This window comes from Oryctolagus cuniculus, chromosome 6 (assembly GCF_964237555.1).
Source record: "Oryctolagus cuniculus chromosome 6, mOryCun1.1, whole genome shotgun sequence".
NCBI lineage: Eukaryota > Metazoa > Chordata > Mammalia > Lagomorpha > Leporidae > Oryctolagus > Oryctolagus cuniculus.
This window is the reverse complement of record NC_091437.1, coordinates 25697706-25719844: the sequence shown is the minus strand read 5'-3', so window position 1 is coordinate 25719844 and position 22139 is coordinate 25697706. Positions and strand designations below refer to the sequence as shown.

At 39.6% G+C, this 22139-nt stretch overlaps 2 protein-coding genes across 27 annotated transcripts in view; one reads left to right on the top strand and one right to left on the bottom strand.

Moving 5' to 3' along the window:
- KLHL3 (kelch like family member 3) overlaps window positions 1–22139 on the top strand; it is a 317329-nt gene that overhangs the window by 44263 nt on the left and 250927 nt on the right. For all 23 annotated transcript variants that reach the window (XR_011389740.1, XM_070076153.1, XM_070076145.1 and 20 more), the window contains one exon: window positions 4234–4392. The gene's annotated coding sequence lies outside the window, so the exon portion shown is untranslated. The remainder of the gene's footprint in view (window positions 1–4233; window positions 4393–22139) is intronic.
- LOC108176466 (palladin-like) overlaps window positions 684–22139 on the bottom strand; it is a 28633-nt gene continuing 7177 nt past the window's right edge. Inside the window, exons 2-9 of one of the 4 annotated variants that reach the window (XM_017341077.3) lie at window positions 14484–14649; window positions 9314–9429; window positions 8800–8914; window positions 7397–7459; window positions 4175–4316; window positions 2889–2912; window positions 1703–1822; window positions 684–1608 (exon numbers count right to left, since the gene is read on the bottom strand). In XM_017341077.3, the coding sequence (XP_017196566.1) occupies window positions 1367–1608; window positions 1703–1822; window positions 2889–2912; window positions 4175–4316; window positions 7397–7459; window positions 8800–8914; window positions 9314–9321 (714 nt within the window). In that variant the 5' untranslated portion in view covers window positions 9322–9429; window positions 14484–14649 and the 3' untranslated portion in view covers window positions 684–1366. The remainder of the gene's footprint in view (window positions 1609–1702; window positions 1823–2888; window positions 2913–4174; window positions 4317–7396; window positions 7460–8799; window positions 8915–9313; window positions 9430–14483; window positions 14650–22139) is intronic. The other 3 variants (XM_070076170.1, XM_070076172.1, XM_070076171.1) reach the window with 3 other exon arrangements.

Below are 22139 nucleotides of genomic sequence, written 5' to 3'. Positions count from 1 at the left end.
ACTATCTTACTGAAACCTTTCCTGCTGCAGGGAAGGGACTTCCTGGTTCTGTTGTCATCAGTTAAAATAGGGCAGCTATTTAGCTGCTGCTCGTTCATTCTTTTCACATATGGTCTTTGACTTTTAGAATGGAAGGATGGTGCTGTGTGCTTCTTCTAAAGTAGGAAGATCATATGTCTGCTGAAGCTCGTTTCTGCTATATCAACTGAGAAGGAAAGCGTCACATAGAGGATGAAAGGACTAAGGAGTAAAGCTTTGTGTAACTTAAGCAGCAGCAACCTGCTATGCCACAGTGCCTGCCTCCTGACTAAATTTTTTATTCTTCTCAGGCAAGAAATAGTAATAAACTCCATTGTGTTTGTAGTTATAGTCAAATTGATTACATTAATTTGGCTAATGTTCTCTGACTTTCTAGACATAGAGACATATTGACCTTTTTATTATCTGTTTTGGACACCTGAATGTAAGTGCCTACTCGACCTCAGACTTGTTGAGTAACTGTAGATAAGTTGCTTAAACTCTGAACTTTAATAGCAAACTAAACAATGACTGTAGTACTAGTTTACCAGCCTAAAGAAGACAGTTGCAGAGAGGCTCCAATGAAATGGGAAGTCCTACAAATAAAGGACTTCTGCGGGCACAATAAGCTTCTCAACCAGGTTCCAATATTTCTGAGAGAAGGATTATATTACTACTAATTTATTTTGCTTAGCACAGTATAGACCTTAGTAGATACTCAGTAAAGACATGTTAGCTTTTACAGATATTTTTCCCAGTACTTTTTTATAGATGATTCTATTAATTAAGATGATAATCGAATGAAAAATACTGGAATAAAAATTCAAGGTTTTCTAAAGTTTTAAAGGCTCACTGTTAAAATACAGATAGTCATAGAGAAAAGTTTTAGATATCAGTACAGGCCATTTTTCCAAGGTTAGCCTAACACAGAGATCAACAAATACATAGAATACGTTTAATAAATGTTTGTTAAGTAAATTGCACTCTTATTTTTGTCCCACACACTCATTCTTTTTGGATGTATGAAGATTTTTGTAAGTGTAGGTACTGCTCAGGCAATTTGGGATTCCAGAAGCTAAAGGAGTTCCTGGAGAGCAGGCCAGAAAATCATGGTTCTAGGCTTTTATTGGGTATAAACACTGGTGCTGATTAAGAAAACAGGGCAGTGAGAGAATATTCAGTGAAGTAATAGCTAATATTTGTTGAGTGCATACTATGTGCTTTACACACATTGCTCCCAGTTTGTCAGTCTCCAAATCCAAAATCTTTTGCTCATTGTCTTCCTTTTCATGTTTGTCTACAGAACCAAGAAAATTAATTGAACAGGTAGTGTTAGGTCTGCTTGTCCTTACCACTGTGGTTGCGGCTCAGAGGAATTTCCACTGATGGTACAGAAATCCCTTTTTGGATCTTGGGTCTCCTGTTCATTGTGACTGGCTGGTTCAGGAATCACTGGCAAAAGATTTGTGGCGGGATTGTCTGGATTGTTGTTGTAGCTGTCATTGTTCCAGGGAAAAGAGGCCAGTTTTGAAGAAGCTTTGCTCATGGGTAGCGTTGGAGAAATCTTTGATTTCTCTACCTCTTCTCCTTCTGAAAGATGTAATTAATAACCAGTTTAGTTGAAAACAGTCTTCCTCTTGGCTCAGGACTGAATTGGAACAAGAAGATTTTGAAGAGTGATTACCTGGGGAAACAAAGAGTTTTGCTGTAGAGATTGCAGTCCCCACCTCATTTTCTGCAATGCACTTGAACTCCCCAGAGTCTTCAGGAAATGCTTCTGTGATAATCAAGGTGCAGACCTCCTCTGGAAAAAGCAAGTTAAAAATGAAACAAGTAGTGTGGGAGGATGGCAGGAAGAATATGTAGTAGGAATAAATATAGTATTTCTGGGGGCGGCACTGTGGCCTATAGGGCTGCCATCCCATGTGGGCGCTGGTTCGAGTCCTGGCTGCTCCACTTCCAATCCAGCTCTCTACTGTGGCCTGGGGAAGCAGTGGAGTATGGCCCAAGTCTTTGGGCCCCTGTACCCACATGGGAGACCCGGAGGAGTATGCTGGCTCCTAGCTTTGGATTGGCTCAGCTCCAGCCGTTGCATCCAATTGGGGAGTGAACTGGAAAGTGGATGACCTCTCTCTCCTTTTATTTCTCTCTCTCTCTGCTTTTCCTTCTCTGTGTAACTCTGAATTTCAAATAAGTAAATAAATAAATCTTTAAAAAATATAGTATTTCTGAGATTAAAAAAAAAAACACTGGATTAGATATTTTGTCATCTACCTGGGCTCATGAAGCCTAAATCATGGTCCTTAACACCTGCTTCTCAGACACATCTGTTTTCCCTCCTAGGCTATGAATTTCTTGAAAGGGATTACATTTTAATTCTTGACTCCTAGATTTCTGTAGCTTTAGTGCTTAGCCTAAAGGTCCTATAGAAACCTTTTCTGAACTGACCTAAAAGTTACTGTCACCATAGTGCTTAGACCTGAGGGACACCATACCTGTTTCTTTTGGACAGTCAACAATCTGGATGTTTGATATCAGAACACCTGCTGACTGTTTCTATGAATAGTTCACAAATCATAAATACTACGTGAAGCAAGGGCAGACATTTTCTAAGTCTGGTTCACGGTCTCCATAGTGCCAAGAACAGAACCCAGCCATGGACTGTGCTTGGGAAGCATACGCTGAATGCATACATGCGGCAGTACACTGATAAATCCCAGGTACCTGCTTCGTTTGTGATTTCAGCTTATGAGCTGACATAGGATAGCCTCAGAAGAGCTCATGAAGGCAACTGTGACTTAGGAGATAAAGGCTTCTGATGCTCATTTTAAATCTAATCAGTTATCAAGATTTCGGAAATGTGTACTTACCAGGAATAGATGATAAACATCCTTCTGAAAGATAAAACAAGAGGAAAGAGATAAATTACATGTTGGCTATTAATTTAGTTTGGAGAAGGGGCCGTGTGTATATGAGAAATGGCTGGAGGTAAATACAAAACAAGTTTGACTTAATCCAGACTTACAGACTATAGATTTTGTAGAAATGCAGAAAAGGTGTTCAAAAGATTGAATAGCTGCCAGAATGCTAGAATGTAGTTTAAGTCTTAGTTCTACCATTAAATTTCTCTGTGGCCTTCTGAAAATTATTTCCCTGAACCTTGGGTCTTCATCTGTAACATGAAGGTATGACCAGATAAATTTGTTTTTTCAGAATGTACAGTATTGCTGAAATATAGATCCTAAGGTGGTATTTTTTTTCCGTGAAGAGAATCCTTCTTTCTTAATCTCTGACTGAAGTAAAATTTAATTTAATTTTATAAAATACTGTAGTATTCCTGTAGCAGAATGCACAAAAGTTAACAGTTGTCTTCTCTGAGTAATTCAGAATTATTATTTATTTTATATATTTTCCAGATTTATTATGAAAAATTTCCATGACATAATTTTTTTTAAAAAATGCTGTTTTTAAAAAGAAATATACTATCATTTGTGTAATGGAGCTGTTTAAGCGGTATGCAAATATTCAGTTGTTCTGAATTAATATTTAAATGAACATATTTTCTTCATTTGGCATAAGATCTATCTTGAATATGAACTCTGGCTTCAGCATCTTTGTGACCTTGAGCAAGGTTTTTGGCATTTCTGAGTATAGTTTTCCTACTTATAAATGGGATAATAGCAATACTTAATAATATTTATGTGAATATTAAGTGAGGAGGTTTTTGTAAGGTATAAACTTCATGTTAATCATGAGGTATATTATTATACTTTATACCTTCCCCTAAGTTAATTATTTTGTAGGAGAATTATACAGTAAAATTAGAAAGGTATATATCAGTTTTCGTTTGTTTTGCCTATTAGGAAATATGTTTATTGTAACATTTTTTTTAGTTTATATGACAGGAACTCATCAGAAAAATATTTAAGATTAATTACAAAAATAAAAAAACTAGTCTTTCACAGTTATTAAAATTATGTTTTCATTAAAATGAATAGCTACCTTTTCTGTTTTGGTTGTTTTGTTGATGCAATCATTCATATTAGAATAGCAGTTATTAAGCCTATATCAAATCAGCTAGTCAACTACTTTAAAACATTAATCAAATTTCAAAGCTAATGGGAATTAAAAGCAACTGAAAAGCTTGCGGTGATACTTGTCCTTAGAATCCGGAAGTCATCTGAATTGGCTATCTGCTCTTTGTCTCTGTACCAGTGAACTTGAGCTGTGGTTGTGGCCTGGATTCGGCATTCAAAGACGACAAACTGACCTCTGATTGTAGAGATGTCTTGAAGATGCTGAAAAACAAACACAGAGTGCGTACAGTGGAAGAAATGATTGCCTGATAGACAGTGATTTGAGATGCCAATCACAGTAAGCGTGCATGCTTTTCCATCCTTACTACTGACAACTGACTGAACCTTAATCAACATTGAGCTGCTGAGCATTCTTTTAGACTTAATTATATGTTTTACAATCAGGTACTTATTTTTATCCTAACTTAATACAGTTAGGTTTAATGAAAAAGTTGTTATTCACTTAATGAAGAAGCTTTTTTCAAGTTAAGAAATAGCATAGTTGAAAAGTCTTTGTTTTGTGGAATTTGACCTTTTTGGTGAGTGCATATCTAGTCACAGATACAGTCTTTTTTTTTTTTTTAATATTTATTTACTTATTTGGAAGGCAGAGTTACAGAGAGAGAGAGAGAGAAAGAGAGAGACAGAAAGAGTGACCTTCAATCTGCTGGTTCATTCCCAAAATGGCTGCAGTGGCCAGCCCTGGCCTGGGCAAAGCCAGAAACCAGGAGCTTCTTCTGGGTTACTCACATGCGTGTGTGGGCCCAAACATTTGGGCCATCCTCTGTTGCTTTCCCAGGTACATTAGCAGGGAGCTGGATCAGAAGTTGAGTAGTGGGAACTGGAACCATCATGCATATGAGATGCTGGCATCGCAGGCTGCGGCTTTACCCGCTCTTCCATAACCCCTGACCCATAGATTTAGTCTTTATTATTGGTCACAGTAGATTGGACACTCTGGAAATTTTTTTTTTAAGAACTCTGAAACATGATTTAAAGGCCTTAGCCCAAAAATCTCAACCCTTTCATTGGGTAGTTGAAGCTACTGTAGGAACTTGGAAAAGATTCCCCTGGGAGTGCTTGTTTAATGCAGTGGTCAAGGTGTTTTTTGAGATGCCTGCATCCTCAATCTTTTGCCTGGGTTTGAGTCCTGGATTATGCCCTATTCCAGCTTCCTTTTGTTGAATACTGTGGAAGGCAGCAAGTGATGGTTCATTTATTTGGGTCCCTATCACCCGTGTGAGTTCTCAGCTCCTGGCTTTGGTTGACAAAGCTATGTGCGCAAGAAGTATTTTGGACATGAATTCTGGCCCCAGCATTTACTATCCTTGTGACCTTGAGAAATATTTTTTTAATTTGCATTTTTGATTCCAGTTTTCTTACTTATAAGTGGGATAATAGCACTTACTTCAAAATGTGCTATTTAGGGGAGTAAACCAGTGGGTGGACAACCTCTATCTAGTTCTCTGCCTTAAAACAAAACAAAACAAAACAAAACAAACCACCTCTCTGAAACCCAAATTCTTCACCTGTGAAATAGGGCTAGCAAAACACTCAGCCTACCTTGAGGTTTTGAAGCTCATTTCAGATATAAAAAAAAATCTAAAAACATTCTGTAAAGAATAACAGTTTTATTGATGGGGCTGGCATTGTGACAGCAAGATAAGCTGCTGCCTGTGATGCCAGCATACTATATTGGAGTGCCAGTTCAGGTCTGGACTTCCTGCTGTGTACCTGGGAAGGCAGAGGTAGATGACCTAAGCACTTGGGCACCTGTCACCCACACGGAAGACATGGATAGAGTTCTTGGCTTTGGTTTGGCCCAACCCTGGCCATTGCAACCATCTGGGAAGTAAAGCCGTGAATGGAAGATCTGTCTCTCTTCACTCTCCCCTTCAAATAAACAGATAAATAAATTTGAAAAAAGGTATATTGGTATATAAGAAGTGTTTATTAACTATAGCTATTTTATTCTCACAATGCATTAATGAATGTATGAATTAATTACCCCTTAAATTATGATCTCCTTTTTTCTCCTGCCCCCAACTTTAGGATCCTATAGAGTCTGAAATTATATTTGAGATTATAGCTTAGCCTTGAGACCGGAGAGGAAGTGTCTGGGGTCCTTTTATCATGTGAAGCCCAAGTGAGGTATATGGAGCAGCCTAGCCTGAATCTTGATGCCTAGAGCTGTATTTTGTAGGGAACGAATACAAAAGTGGGGAAATAAATGATACATGTTCCTGATAGTATTTGCTGAAATCGAGCTTCTAGAAACAATATCAGTGTTACTCTTAATGATTTTTTTTTTTTAATTTCTCATACTGTATCTGATACAGGTTAAGTTCTTGCCCTCTTTTTATACTTTGGACCATTTCTATCAGATCTGGTAACAGAGACAGAGAGACAGAGAGCCTAGAGAAGGCTCAACCCTAGCTTTGATTTGAATCCTGCTGTTCGGTCATTAAATCCCTTCCTTCCTTCCTTCCTTCCTTCCTTCCTTCCGTCCTTCCGTCCTTCCGTCCTTCCGTCCTTCCTTCCGTCCTTCTTTCCTTCTTTCCTTCCTTTTTAATATTTATTTGTTTATTTGAAAGTCAGGGTTACAGAGAGGCAGAACCATTCTATGGTTCACTCCCCAGTTGGCCGCAATGCCTAGAGCTGTACTGATCCAAAGCCAGGAGCCAGGAGCTTCTTCTAGTTCTCCCACGTGGGTGCAGGGGCCCAAGGATCTGGGCCATCTTTCATACTGCCTTCCCAAGGCCATAGCAGAGAGCTGGCTCTGAAGTGGAGTGGCCTGGACTGGAATCAACACCCATATGGGATGCCGGCACTGCATGCGGCAGCCTTACCCGCTACACCATAGTGCTGTCACCTGGGTGGTTTTGAATTTTGTTGCTAGTAGGTGATGGGAGATGGTGACTTAGACCTCACTGTGATCTCTAAGCAGGCGGTAGCTATTACTTTGCTCCTTGACTTCTTCAGACAGACATCAAAAGGCTTATTAGGAGAATCTGACTGAATCTTGAGGCCAGGAGGAGCATAGTCTCCTTGGAGAGGATGGTGTAAACGGAGCCCTGCAGAGGCACAGAGCAGAAGCCTAACAAGCACAGTGTAAAACTGAGTTGCTCTGTGACGTTGAGCAGATCATCTCACCTTTGCTCGGTCTGTTTTCTCATATGTAAAATTGATAATAATCCTCACAGTTCTTTTCTGGCTTCCTCTTTCCTTCTTTTAACCTCTTTGACAGTATCTGCAGTTTATTTATAAAAGCGAAACTCTATTATGTGGTATGAATTGGTTACCTTGGTGAACACAGGGGCTGCAACACAGGTAGATCCTGACACACTACTGCAGGGACTCTGCATCTGGTTTAAGGAATAAACGAGAACATGAAGCTGTCATAAGAAGTGTCACTGCTGCTACCAACCATTTCCTAAATTTCCTTTTTGAAAAGAATAATACTTTTTTTTTTTTTTGGACAGGCAGAGTGGACAGTAAGAGAGAGAGACAGAGAGAAAGGTCTTCCTTTGCCGTTGGTTCACCCTCCAATGGCCACCGTGGCTGGCGCGCTGCGGCCGGCGCACCGTGCCTATCCGAAGGCAGGAGCCAGGTACTTATCCTGGTCTCCCATGGGGTGCAGGGCCCAAGCACTTGGGCCATCCTCCACTGCACTCCCAGGCCACAGCAGAGAGCTGGCCTGGAAGAGGGGCAACCGGGACAGAATCCGTAGCCCCAACCGGGACTAGAACCCGGTGTGCCAGTGCCGCAAGGCGGAGGATTAGCCTACTGAGCTGCGGCACTGGCCAGAATAATACTTCTTTTTTTTTTTTTTTTTTTTTTTTTTTTTTTTGACAGGCAGAGTGGACAGTGAGAGAGAGAGACAGAGAGAGAAAGGTCTTCCTTTGCCGTTGGTTCACCCTCCAATGGCCGCCGCTGCAGCCGGCGCACCACGCTGATCCTGGCAGGAGCCAGGAGCCAGGTGCTTTTCCTGGTCTCCCATGGGGTGCAGGGCCCAAGCACCTGGGCCATCCTCCACTGCACTCCCTGGCCATAGCAGAGAGCTGGCCTGGAAGAGGGGCAACCGGGACAGAATCCGGCGCCCCAACCGGGACTAGAACCCGGTGTGCCGGCGCCGCAAGGTGGAGGATTAGCCTATTGAGCCACGGCGCCGGCTAGAATAATACTTCTAATTTAAATGTTAGTTGGGTTGTCTGCACCAATACAACCCTTACTTCTTCTGGCATTCCATCACCACCAATGCTAAAATAAAACCTTGGGCAATTACATTTGAGAAATGGGTATTGGTAAGTATTTACAGACTGTATATGAGTATTAAAGGCTTAAATAACTTTTAAATTTTACAGACTAATTTTTTTTCTTTCGCCACATAGTTCTTTTTGGATCTTCTGAGGTTTTCAAAAAAGCATCTCCCTCTTTTTTAATTAAAAGAGAATTCATTCCTTGGATAGTTGGAATACTCTTATGAGACTGAGCCCCTAGAAAACAACTGTTTTTTACAGCCTGGCTCATAGACAAATGGCCACACCATAGAGCTATCATGGAATTATTTCTGAGACTCAAGGATTTCTTTCTTGTTCTTTCTGAGGTCATGCAGCTACAATCAAGAAGATTGCACTAATTCCTCCTTATCTTGGACTATGTTTTCATTACCAAGACTGTCTGCAGGGCTTAAAGGTGAACTTACCTTCTGGTGGTCAATACACAATGGTTGAACTAATGTAGAAAAGCTTGATCTGATGTTGGAGTTTTCATTAACTGGGGAATTGATGGTCAGAGAAACTCTAGTGATCTTCTTTATTCTATAGGGGAAACAAAATCAAGCACAATGTAGTGAAAGAAAGATGACTGTGATAGTTTTATTATATAAATTTGAAGGTAGCACTTTTTAAATCTATAGCCCTCATTTTTCTCTGGATTTGTGTAATGATTTCAGTGCCTTTTTTTCTTTTAAAACAATTGTGAATGACTTATGGCTCCTAATAGTTTCATTTTACATTTTCTTTATCTATGTTCAGTAACCAGTGAGCTATTATTAAATACTTAAATTGTCCAGAAGAATTAACTTATAAAGCAGATATTCATTTCAGAGTTGCTTTGGGAAGTGGTAGAGATGTGTGTGTGTGTGTGTGTGTGTTTAAAGTGGAATTTCCCCTATATTCTTATGCAAGAAATGCCCATCCACCTGTGATTGTACTTACCCTGACATTCTGGTAGCATATTGCCTGTACAATCCCAGTGGTAAAACTTTCTTTCTTTCTTTTCTTTTTTCTTCTCCTCTTCTCTTTTCTTTTCTTATTTTTACTTCCTCAGGCACCTACAAGAAATAAAAGAAATTCTAGCTAAATCTCACTGGGATTTAACAAAATGTAGCTTAAGTGTATTGTTTTAGCACTAGGACTGCAGTCACTTTAACAGATATTTACCTTCGTAGAATTATGGCACTTGAACCTAGAAGAGGTATTGAGTCAGTTCCCAAAAATATTTAAGAAGACTTAATGTCTGTGAATTTAGGTTTACATTTAAAGTCTTTAGCATGTTATAATCAGTAATCTATTGATTGCTGTGTTTATTATTTTTTTAAAAGATTTTATTTATTTTACTTGAAAGTTAAGAGTTACACAGAGAGAGGAGAGGCAGAGAGAGAGAGAGAGAGAGGTCTTCCATATGCCAGCTCACTCCCTAGATGGCTGCATCTGAAGCCTCCTCTGGGTCTCCCACGCGGGTGCAGGGGCCCAAGGACTTGGGCCATCTTCTACTGCTTTCCCAGGCCACAGAAGAGAGCAGGATTGGAAGTGGAGCAGCTGGGTCTCGAACTGGTGCCCATATGGGGTGCTGGCGCTTCAGGCCAGGGCGCTAACCCACTGCACCACAGCACCAGCCCCTGCTGTGCTTATTATAAAGAAGGATGTTGTCCTAGTCCTTTGGGGCTGCTATACTAGGATACTTTAGATTGGGTGATTTTTAAGCAATAGAAACTTATTGTTCATAGTTCTGGAGAATGAGAGACCCAAGATTAAGTGCTAGCAGATTTGGGGTTTTGAGAGGGCTCTCTGCTTCATAAATTGTGTCTTATTTTCACGTCTCAGCACATCAGAACCCAGGGAAAGGAGCTCCTTTGAGTCTTTTTCATAAGGGCACTGATCCCTTTTATGATAATAGAGCCCTCCTGACTTGGTCGATTCCCAAAGACCACCTCTCTTAATATAATCACCCTAGATATTACGTCTCAGTTAAAGAGTTTTAGCAGAACATCATTCAGCTGAGAGCAGGTATTGTCAATGTTCATATTATCTCTGTGATGATGTATGAGAGAAAGGTAGCTCAATTGTTAGTATCAAGTGTAATTGGGTTTCTTCTCTGTTACCACCTGTGTTTTCGTTTGTGGTAGATATTTGAAAGTTTAGAGCTCTCTTCAAAACCAGTACTTCAACAGATTAAAGATCACCTGAACTTGTGACCTGATACTTTTTTTTCCCTGCTGTCTTGGTTTATTTCCCTAAAGCCAACATTTAGGTCACATGGCCCTACATGTTATTTCCAGGCAGGAGAGGTAGATTGGAAGATGTAGACTAGGTTGAGTAACAAAATACTCTAATTTCTAGAAAGCCATTGGTTTACAGAAACGGAATATTAGAAATTTTTATACCTACTTCAAAAATTCCAGGCCATAAGGATATTATACTACAATGCTTTAGTGGGAAAAAAATAATTCTCACTAAAAAGTCTTTTACATAGTGTTTGATACTCTAATTAGGACTAGATTTATCTAATCTCCTAATCCCAAACATAGTCCCTTAATACTTCTGTCTTTTTCCCGTTTTTAAAGCCCTTTATCTAGGGGCTGATGCTGTGGTATAGCAGGTAAAACCACAACCTGCAGTGCTGGCATCCCATATGGGCTCTGGGTTCGAGTCCCTGGTGGTGCACTTCTGATCCAGCTCTCTCTATGGCCTGGGAAAACAGTAGAAGATGGCCCAAATCCTTGGGCCCCTGCACCCCCATGGGAGACCTGGAGGAAGCTCCTGGCTCCTGGCTTTGGATCGGCTCAGCTCTGGCTGTTGCAGTCATTTGGGGAGTGAATCAGCAGATGAAAGACCTCTCTCTCTGTTCCTGCCTCTGCCTTTCTGTAACTCTGCCTTTCAAATAAATAAATCTTTTTTTTTTAAATAAAGTCCTTTATCAAAGTTTTGTAAACAAGTCACATACACACATACACACACAGGTGATGTAAAAAGATTTGTTAATTATATTTCATGTTCTATTTCTACAGGAGAGTGACTATATAATATACATTATAACTTAAACTGTCCATGTACATTATATTTATTTCTTCTTGTGTATATAGTGTTTTACAATAAATTTGTGGGATTAAAATGTATGTAAGAACTGGAGTTGATTTTTTTTTGGTAAGAGTTAGTTGTTTTTTCATTTATTTTTTAAAAAGATTTATTTATTTATTTGAAAGGCAGAGTTACAGAGAGGTAGAGGCAGAGAGAGAGAGAAAGGTCTTCCATCTGCTGATTCACTCTCCAAATGGCTGCAATGGGCAGAACTGGGCCTATCTGAAACTAGGAGCCAGTAACTTTTTCTGGGTCTGCCACACAGGTTCAGGGTCTGAAGCACTTGGGCCACTACTGCTTTCCCAGGCCCTAGCAGGGAGCTGGATCAGAATTGGAACAACCAGGACTCGAACCGGCAGCTCTGTGGGGTGCTGGCACTGTAGGTGGTGGCTTTACCCACTGTGCCACAGTGCAGACCGGTTTTTTTTATTTTTTTATTTTTAAAGAACTGATGGACATTCTTTTTTTTTTTTTTATAAGGATTGATGCCCTAGATAATTTTTTTAATGAATAAAAAATTCACAATCAAACCTGAATTGGTCAGTTTTTATGATGGTTTCTGTGCCAAGACCCCAGGAGCAACACAAAGGAATTTGGAGTTAGCTGATGCAAATCAAATAAAAAGCTCAATAATGAATAATGATAATAGATACTGTTTTAATGGCGTAAAACTTTATTAACATTAATGTTATAAAATATTGCCAATGACATCACGAGCTAACACATGATCACTCAGCAGACTATTAGAAGTGAGTGTTGGAGGATGAGAATGATGGCACAGTGGGTTAAGCACCTGCTTGGGGACACCTGCTTCCAATGTCACAGTGACTGGGGTCCAGTCCTGCCTCTGTTTCTGGTCTAGCTTCTAGCTAACGCATCAGGGATGTGACAGAACCTAAATATTTGTGTTCCTGCCACCCATGTGGGAGACCCAGATGGAGTGCCTGGCTCCTGGCATCCACCCTGGTCCAGCCCAGACATTTGGGGAGTGAACGAGGGAATGGAAGAGCTCTTTACCTCTCTCTTTCTCTGTCTCTCCCTCTCTGCCTCTTTCTTTGTTACTTTGCCTTACAAATCAGTAGATCTTTAAAGAAGTAAATGTTAGATGTAAGTAAGGAGACAGAAGCTTAACTGGCATAAGAACACTTCCTGCACAGAATGATTTTCAACTGAACCTTGAAGAATGTTTAGTAGTGAAAAAATGAGTTGCTTATGAGTATGAGTTAGGGATTTGGGTTATGAGTGAATGGTCGTGAGGGACGGATAGAGAAGAGAAGTAAGCAACTTTTTTGTAACATTAACCTGTGCTAGATATTGTGCTTTTCCTTTGTCTCATGGGTGGGAAAGAAGCCTGTGACCATAAAATGGTGTCAAATACTCTGGTGCTTAAATTTATCATTAGGTATTGTAAGCTTCCCTGTAAGTCTCAGTTTCCCCATCTGTAAAGCAGCATGATAATAGTGTTTATTTCTAGGGTTGTTTTGAGGATTAAATGAGATAGCCCACAAAAGTGCTTAATTCATACATGACATATCAAGCATTCAATAAATGCTAGCCACTCTTATTGCAATGGGTGTGGTTACGTGTAGATCCAGGTGATGATTTACCTTTCCTCAGAGCTTTCTAACCTAGACCTTCCTGATATTTTCTTCTTTTGTGAACTTAGAATGTCTATAATATACTTTTATTTTTAATCCTTTACTATCATGTGCTTTCTTTTGGAAGCTCCTTTAGATCAGCAGTCTCTTCATATGTCTCCCATTTGTGAAGTGTCTAGCCCAGTGTTGAACACACAGTACCTACTGAGTTGGCTGATTCCACATTTTATTACATAGGGGGATGCCATTATTAGTTTTCTTAGGAGGTATGTATTGCTTTGTGCTGTTTCTCTCAACTCTGCTCCACAAATAAAAGCAATTTCTATAGAAAGATTCCTCCTTTTGACCTTGGCAGGAAATCCTAACATCACACCAGCCATCTTAGGTGAAGTTAACCAATCATAGAACTGCAGTTGGGGGCTGGTGCTGTGGCGCAGTGGGTTAATGCCCTCGCCTGAAGCGCCGGCATCCCATGTGGGCACTGGTTCTAGTCCTGGCTACTCCTTTTCCAATCCAGCTCTCTGCTATGGCCTGGGAAAGCAGTAGAAGACGGCCCAAGTCCTTGGGCCCCTGCACCCATGTGGGAGACCCAGAAGAAGCTCCTGGCTCCTGGCTTCGGATTGGCGCAGCTCTGGCCATTGCGACCATCTAGGGAGTGAACCAGCAGATGGAAGACCTCTCTCTCTCTCTCTCTCTCTCTCTCTCTGCCTCTCCTCTCCCTGTGTAACTCTGACTTTCAAATAAATAAATAAATCTTGAAAAAAAAAAAAAAAAGATCTGCAGACCAAGACAAGCATGAGAAATCTCATCCAACATCTTCAGAGAACAAAAGTAAAGTTCCAAGAGGTAATATTACATATTTGTTCAAAAGTCACACAATCTGTTGGTAGAAGAGCCAGGATTAGAATCCAAGTCTCTTGTATTCCATGCATTACAAGCAGGTATGTAGTAAATGAACTTTTTATAGCCAGATTAATTTGAAACTGTGGATATTCACCTGCATCATTGAGGCTGTATTGATTTTCTCCCTTTTATTAGGGTACAGTGTATTTTTTGTTCTGGATTCACTGAAAGGATGAAAAAGTCCTAAGACTTTTTGTGTAAGCTCCATGAGATGGGAGACTGAACTGTTTTGTTCAGTCCTATATCTCTACAGCCAAGAATAGTGTCAGGCTTGGGAGATGTTCAGTATGTGTTTGTTAAATGAATGAATTAGCTTTGTTGACATTATAGCTTGAGATGTCAGTTGAGAATATTTGTGATTTCCAGAGAGTCAAACCTTTACATAGGAGACTTTAGAGAGAGACCCTATAAATACAGGGAAACTCTGGCTCTGATAGAAGGATAAAAATGAAATGCTTCCACCCATGGGAAGAAAAGGATTAAGAGTGTATGCATGAAACTTATGGAAATTTTTCAAAGAAACGTACCTTATATGTAAATATAAGGTCAGTTGGTGCCAGAGGCTAAAACTTCCTCTAAGTCACTTGACACATCTCAAGGGAGAAGCTAGAAAACATCAGCAGAATAGTTTTGATGGTGGCTGGGTTTCAGGTTTTTTTTTTTACTTCCTTGAAATTTTTCTCTGTGTACAGGCTGATAGGAAGGAAAAAGAGAAAATTCAGTCTTGATAAAGAGAAGGTCATAGTTGGCCTCCTAACATTCTCGATGTTTCTTATTGTAATCATTGATAATTAAACTTCATGGAACTTAGTGAAATAAGCCAGTCCCCAAAAGACAAATACCATATGTTTTCTCTGATATGTGGTAACTAGTAGAGTACCAGAAATGTAATTTATAGGAGTGAAATTGACATTTAAGTTTTGATGATTGTTTATAGCCCTTGTCTCTACTGATGAGGAACAGTGTTTTTTTTTTTTTTTTACCTGTTTGTTGCTTAGTGTAGGGTCAATCTTATGAGTATAAAGTAGACTGAAAGTTGATCATTGTAAAGATTCAGAGAGGGAATAAGAGAGGAAGGGAAAAGGGTCAGAGTGTGGGCTGGAGGGAAAGGTGGGAAGCATCAGCATGTTCCTAAGTCTATATATATGGAATTTGTTTGCCTTAGATAAAATTCAAAAAAGAAAATTTCATGGAAAAGACATCAGGCAGTCCATGCTGTAATTTAATCCATGAGTTGTAGAGGTCAATTAGGACTTCCTGTCTCATGTCCTTGATTTTCCAACCAATGAAAGACTGATAACTATGGAACCTAGAAATGCCTTGAATCTGACTTTGGGTATTCCATGAGTTAAATAATCTGTGTCTGAAGATTGAATAGAAATGATTAATACTATAGAGAGGCCAGGAAGTGTGGGGGATAGAGCACCAATTAAACCAATTAAATTTATATTCTGATTTTAGATCTGTCATTAATTAATTACAATTTTCATTAAGAACTTTGGGTTCTCAGTTATTCCATATCTAATGAGAAGTCAGAAAGTAGATGGTCTCTAAGGTTTCTCCTGTGTCTAGTATTTGCTGTTTTAAAGCATTTTTTAAGAATACCATGATCTGATCATGCTTTCAAATCTCTAAATTTTAAAATTAGCAGAAGAGATGAAATTCCATCGGAGGCTAAGAGGAGGAAAAATGAACACTGGCACTAAAAGCAAAAGTAGTCAGTACTTGGGCAGTGGCTTTGACTGATACACTGGAATGCAGAGGTTTGAAAGATGAGGAGTTAAGCTGAGATATTACTCAAGAGATTAAAAATGTTACTTATTTATAAAAACAAATCTTTTGGAACTTATTTGAGAAAGGGACATAACCAAACCAAACATGAAAAGAAATAGTTTCTGAAGGAAAAGTTGACCTTAAATATTGGGTTCTTTTGCTAAAGACACTATAATGTTTACATTTTATTCCCCTGTATTTTCCTCTTAAGAGAAAGAAAAGGAGGTTTTCAAAGAGACAAAAACCACTTTGCTTGACTGCTGTGAAAATACCACACTCCAGAATATCAAAATGAAAATATAGATCCAGAATACGTGCAGGCCCTCTATGTGACCTGTCCTGAAGTGTTCTTTCTTGATTTTAGGTAGCGCAGAGGATGTCCTTGAGAGAAAAAATAGCCAGGAATTTTACTTTGGTGATGAGTTATGCTAGAAGGCTTCATGTCTCACGTAAATGGTAACCTTTGCTGAGTGTAACCCTAGCTCTTTGTAAAGAGAACAGAATTAGACTCCACCAAATGACAAGTCCAAGACCTTGGCAATCTTACTCTGGAAAGATGACAAGATACATAGATATCATACAAATGAACAATTGATGATGCCCTTATAACACTGCCTGAATAGCTAGGATAGCTGCAAGAGTTACACCAGCTCCATGGATATTATGTAGGTTCAGTGGTCTGGAAAACAGGAATTAGATCTAGTTAATATGAACAACTGAAGGATCTGATGGTAGCTCCATTAGGAAAAAAAATGGAGGAAAGAAACGGGATTATCTAGCGAAGTTCAACATTTAAACTGTTTTAAAATGTCACACTAGTGAGAATAATTTAAATTCACACAATAAGCTAAACTTAGTTCATTTTTTAAAATGTTACTTACTTGATTTTATACTAAAGTTAATTGCAGAGTTCTGTTTTCTTTCATTTGCTATCTTATGATTTAGTGTTTATTTTAAATATTAATTTACCTTCTGTTTGGTAACAGATGCCAAACTAAGTAACCTTTATTCACATAAGTTAATTAATTTTAAGTGTCCACAAAGCAACAGATACTACGAAAGACATTTTTTATTTTATTATAAACCTAACAGGGCAAGAATAGGTAGAAAAATTAGTTGAAGAAACAGGTATTAAATCATAAAAGGTGTTGTGTGCGTGTGTGATGATTTCTATTACAATCTGAACAAATCCAGTTTCTGTTCCCTGAGGCCCAGTGATATTGGTCCTGCAATAATAAATGGGTTTGCCTTGTAAACATACTTAAGCTGTTTAAGAGAAAAGGGTGTTATTTGACATCAGCTAAGTAATTTTTTTCATTTTTTAAGAAGATTATTTATTTATTTGAGAGGTAGAGTTATATATAGAGAGAGGGAGAGGCAGAAAGAAAGGTCTTCCATCCTCTGATTCACTTCAAATGGCTGCAATAGCCAGAGCTGAGCCAATCCAAAGCCAAGAGCCAGGAGCTTCTTGCTGGTCTCCCATGTGGGTGCAGGGGCCCAAGCATTTGGGCCATCTTCAACTGCTTCCCCAGGCCTTAGCAGAGCTGGATTGGAAGAGGAACAGGAACTGGCATCTCTATGGGATGCTGGTATTGCAGATGGAAGCCTAGCCTACTGTGCCACAGCACTGGCCCCCAACTAAGTATTTTGATACTGATTTTGAAAAAGCTCTCCACAAAGTTTTGTTACATGGGAAGTTCTAAAGATGTATATCACCATTTATTTCTTCCCCAGTTTATCTAGACCATTTTATAGCAATTTTAGTTTTTCTATTTATCTTGGTTATTTACTATACAGCTTTTATGATTTTCTCTGTTCATTTCTCTTTTTTGATTTTCAGAAAAAAAAATTATCTTTTTTGTTTTCAATATACTAAGCTAGTGTCAAGGGTGAGCTATTCATTTCTAGATGACTAGAGATTTTGTTTGACCACACATAGAGCTTTGCCTCTTCCTCAGTCTTTTGCCACATTTCTTGATTTTACACAGTGCCAAAAATTATAATTTTTAAAATTTTTACTTGCTTTCATTTTATTTGAAAGGCAGAGAGGGAGGGAGGGAGGGGGAGAGAGAGAGAGAGAGAGAGAGAGAGAGAAAGAGAGCCAGCCAGAGAGAGATTTTCCATCTGTTAGTTCACTTCCCAAATGCTTGCAACACCTGGATCTAGGATAGGCCAAAGCCAGGAGCCTGGAACTCCATCTGGGTCTCCCACATGGGTACCAGGAACTCAGATATTTGAACCATCACCTGCTGGGTGTAAGCATAGTTGTTGGGACTCAATTGGGTACTCTGATATGGGAGGTGGGTGTTCCAAGTAGTGATTTAAGTGTCCAATGCTTGCCCTTCCCCTGGCATTATTAATTATCTGTCTCTCTATGTTAGAACAAAATACTCCTGGTTCTCATGGTTCCTCCAGTAGCTAAATGATGTTGATGTAAAACCATTTACTCTATGAAGTTATTATAAAAAATAATTATTGATTTCTGTTTGGATATCTATGTAGCTCAACTCTTACAGTACTTGTTTGTTCTCAAGTCCGCACAGTTCAAGGCTTTTCTCAGATGGCTTCTCCATCAAGGGATAAGATGCCTGGCCAAGAGTTAGGAATGTTTCTACTTCCTCCCTCTGATGCTGAGATCCTAGTGGACTTGGAAACAACTGAGACATATCTCAGAACTCTTGTTTATTGGGAGGATATTCTGGGGTCCATGGTTTCTCTCCTGTGGCTTGATGTTTCCAGTAAGGAATGTAATAACAGCTTGCTCGGCACTTCACCGCTGATCCATCTGTTGGCAACTGGGGCCGGATAATGTATTTCCAAGATGATTCTTCATGCACATGTCTTGGACCCTGGTACAACATTGGTCAGTCTCTCTGTGACACACACTCTTTCTCTGTCTGTCTCTCCATGGTGTCACATCAATCAGGGCCTCTTCATGTGACTTGGTTTTCTCACAACATGATGACTTCAGGGTAGTTGGGTTTTTCCCTTGGAAGCTTAGGATTTCAAAAACAAGTATTCTAAGAGCTTTCTCTTTCTTTGAAATAAGTATTTCTCCCACTTGGTTTTATTGTAATTTCTTGGACCCTCAATTATAGCAATTCAAGAACTAGTTTTAAAAGACCCGGTTTGTAGAATTATTTTATACAAAAAACCTTTTATATATAAAATTTAGGCCTTAGGGTGCAAATACTAAGATAATCAGATATTTCATCTGAATTGTATGGCAAGGTACTTTTCACTTTGTTTTGTTAGGAAACTTTCAAATGTAGCTAGATATTAGTTTTAGGATCTTTTTTTTTAAATATGAGGGTGCAATATTGAAATTGAACCAGCCCTGGGGAAAAGGAGCAGTGCTGGCAGAGACCCAGACCCCCGGTGAATAGTTTACAGTACTTCCTAGGTCTCAATTGCCAGTGCTTGCAGTGTTTGTGCTGATTAGGAAAGCCAGGAAAATATTACCTGGAGTTAACAGCCTTACCATCTTGGAAACAATAAATAACTTTCAGTCCAACTTATGGCAGGACTACCAGATAGATAAAGTTCATATTTTGTAAGCTGTCCCTATTTCTCTGATGTGTCCCCTCCCCAGAAACCTCTGCCTAGCCTCCATATAGTATTTTATTCCTTTAGACTTAGCTCTCTAAACTTGTCATTTTCTCAAGTCCACATCAAAACTGATTTGTTGTATTCTAATATTCTGATAGACTGTTTCAGACGGATACATATTTCTTCGTGAACCCATTCCCCTCCCTCCATCTGTCTGTGAACAGGAAGAAGCGTTGTTTTAAACCAAACTGTTCCTTCTCCAGTGATGGCATTAGGAAGCAGACAGGTCGTCCTGGAGGTGCGAGAGGTTGGATTCCCTTTAATGCCTTTTATATCCTACTGAATGATGTTTAGCTTTAAAGCATTATTTCCTTTGACATTTGATCTAAAATAGGAGAAGAATATTTGTCCTTTTGAATGCCCCTGGCTTTGGGACATACGTTCTTCTGTTATAAGATCACTCCCAGTTCTTAAAAGAGCGTGATCCATTTTTGTTCGCCTTACACACATATGTGGATCATTGCCAGGGAGAACGGTGTGTGCACAAAGACAGCTGGGACCACACACTGTCCTCAGCTCAGAGTCGGACAGCAGCCTGCCAGAACGCTGGGTGACTAGAAGATCCCTAGAGTGGAAGATCTGTGGCACGAAGCAGGATTTACAAATTAAAAAACAAGAAAAAGACTCTACACGACAACCCATTCTGAGCTTCAATTTTAGAAACCAGAACAAAGTTAATCTCCCAGGGACTGTACTAACCACTTTATAACATGATTTCTTTATTCCTATCTTACAAATACAGAAACATAAGCTTAGAGAGGTTACATCAGTTTCCCAAAGTCAAATAGCTAGGAAGCGGTGGAGCCAGAAGTAAGATCTACAGAGTCTGTCTTTAGATCAGAGAACTTTAACCTATAGGATTAAAAAAAAAAGTACTTTCTTGGCCTGTGCAAATGAATTTCACCATGTAAACTTCTTGGGAAAGCATCTAGGCTCTAACAGGAGCTTGAAGTTCTGCTTCTAAGCCTTTGGACTTAGGAGGAGCATTAGAAGGATATGAACAGAGATGTCCAAGAATAACTACCTCATAAACAGGACACTGGGTCAGAAACTTAGCTCTCAGAATGAACTCTGTGTTTTGCTTTCACGTGTAAGAAAATGTATGTAGTGTTCAGACAAATTGAGCTGGATCATGTGTTAGAAGCTTTTGCAGAATGTTAGAGAGATGTTTGATAAATGTGCTGATCCCATTTTTTGGATGGGAAATCACTTTGGGTCACAGTTGCAAAGGTGCCTTTTGGAGGCTTTGGCAGAGGCAGAGCTCGAAGTGTGTTCAAGAAATAAAGACCAAAAGGACAAATTCTCAACAGGTACAGCACCCTCACCACAGGATATACACTAATCAGTTCTCTCAAGAAAGCGATTAAGGGATTGTACAACAGTAAGTGAAGAGGGTGATTAGGACAGGAAGCAGGGTACCTTTCTTTAATTTTCTTCCATTAGTGCAGTTTAACTTACCTCATTGCCACCTTAGCAATGTTGACCTGTGTGGATGGCTGAGAATCTGAGGCACACAGTAGGGGAGAGAAGTGAACAGTGGTATGCTTGTGGAGGCAAAGGACAGCTTGCTTGTGTGCTAAGAAGCATGGGAGTGGGAGGGTGGGGTCATGACCAAAGATGTGTAGAGCAGAAGCTTTTGGTGGAGGTTGTAGAGGAGTGGGGGTTTGAGCGAACTGAGAGACCAAGTCAGGCATTATACCTTTAGACTTAGTCTCAGGGCTGTTCCTGGTTCCTGCAGTCAATTCTAGGATAATACAAAAGTGATGTCTCCTGGAATCATAGAACCATTGAATATTATGGCACCAAATAACCTTGGAATCCATCAACTAAATCTAGCTCAGTTGACTCCAAACAGCTTCCACTTCCAGTTTTTCTGTCTAGATTTAACTTTCTTTTGCAATTTGGTTTCCTATTAAAAATCCTACCTACAAAAGATCCTATGTGTGTGTGTGTGTGTGTGTGTTCATGTGATGTCCATATTGGGCCTGATTTGGCAGACAATAAAATCAAAGACTGTGATTTTAGTTACCTTGTTAGCTGCAGAGCTGGAACAAAATTAGTGTGTCTATGGCAGCTTACTGAGTGTCCACTCAGTGTATTCTTTTGTGAGGCCTGGACAGTATATCTTAGGCCCATAATTTGGATAACCCTTTGTTTTCTAGGTGTTCACATATTTTTTAGGTAAATAAATAACGATAACTGCCTCTCAAGTGCCCATGGAAAAGGATTTGATAATTTTACAGTGATTCTCAAAACTTTTTTTTAAAGATTTCTTATTTATTTATTTGAGAGGTAGAGTTACAGACAGTGAGAGGGAGAGTCAGAGAGAAAGGTCTTCCCTTTGTTGGCTCACTCCCCAAATGGCCACAATGGCTGGAGCTGAACGGATCCAAAGCCAGGAGCCAGGTGCCTCCTCCTGGTCTCCCATGCGGGTACAGGTGCCCAAGCACTTGGACCATCTTCCATTGCCTTCCCAGGCCACAGCAGAGAGCTGGATCAGAAGAGGAGCAATCAGGACTAGAACCAGCGCCCACATGGGATGCCAGTGCCACAGGCGTAGGATTAACCTACTGTGCCAGGTGCCGGCCCCGATTCTCAAAACTTAACGTGTATATGCATCATCTGACAATCTTGTTAAAATGTAGATTATGAGTCCATAAGTTTGGGGCGGAGGGGCTGAGATCTTATATGTCTCATAAACTCCCAGATAAAAGTGATGTTGCTGGTCTTCAGATCATACTTTGACAAATAGCACGAACAAAGTCTTAACACTGGTTAAAATGTGAGGTATGTGTAGGGAG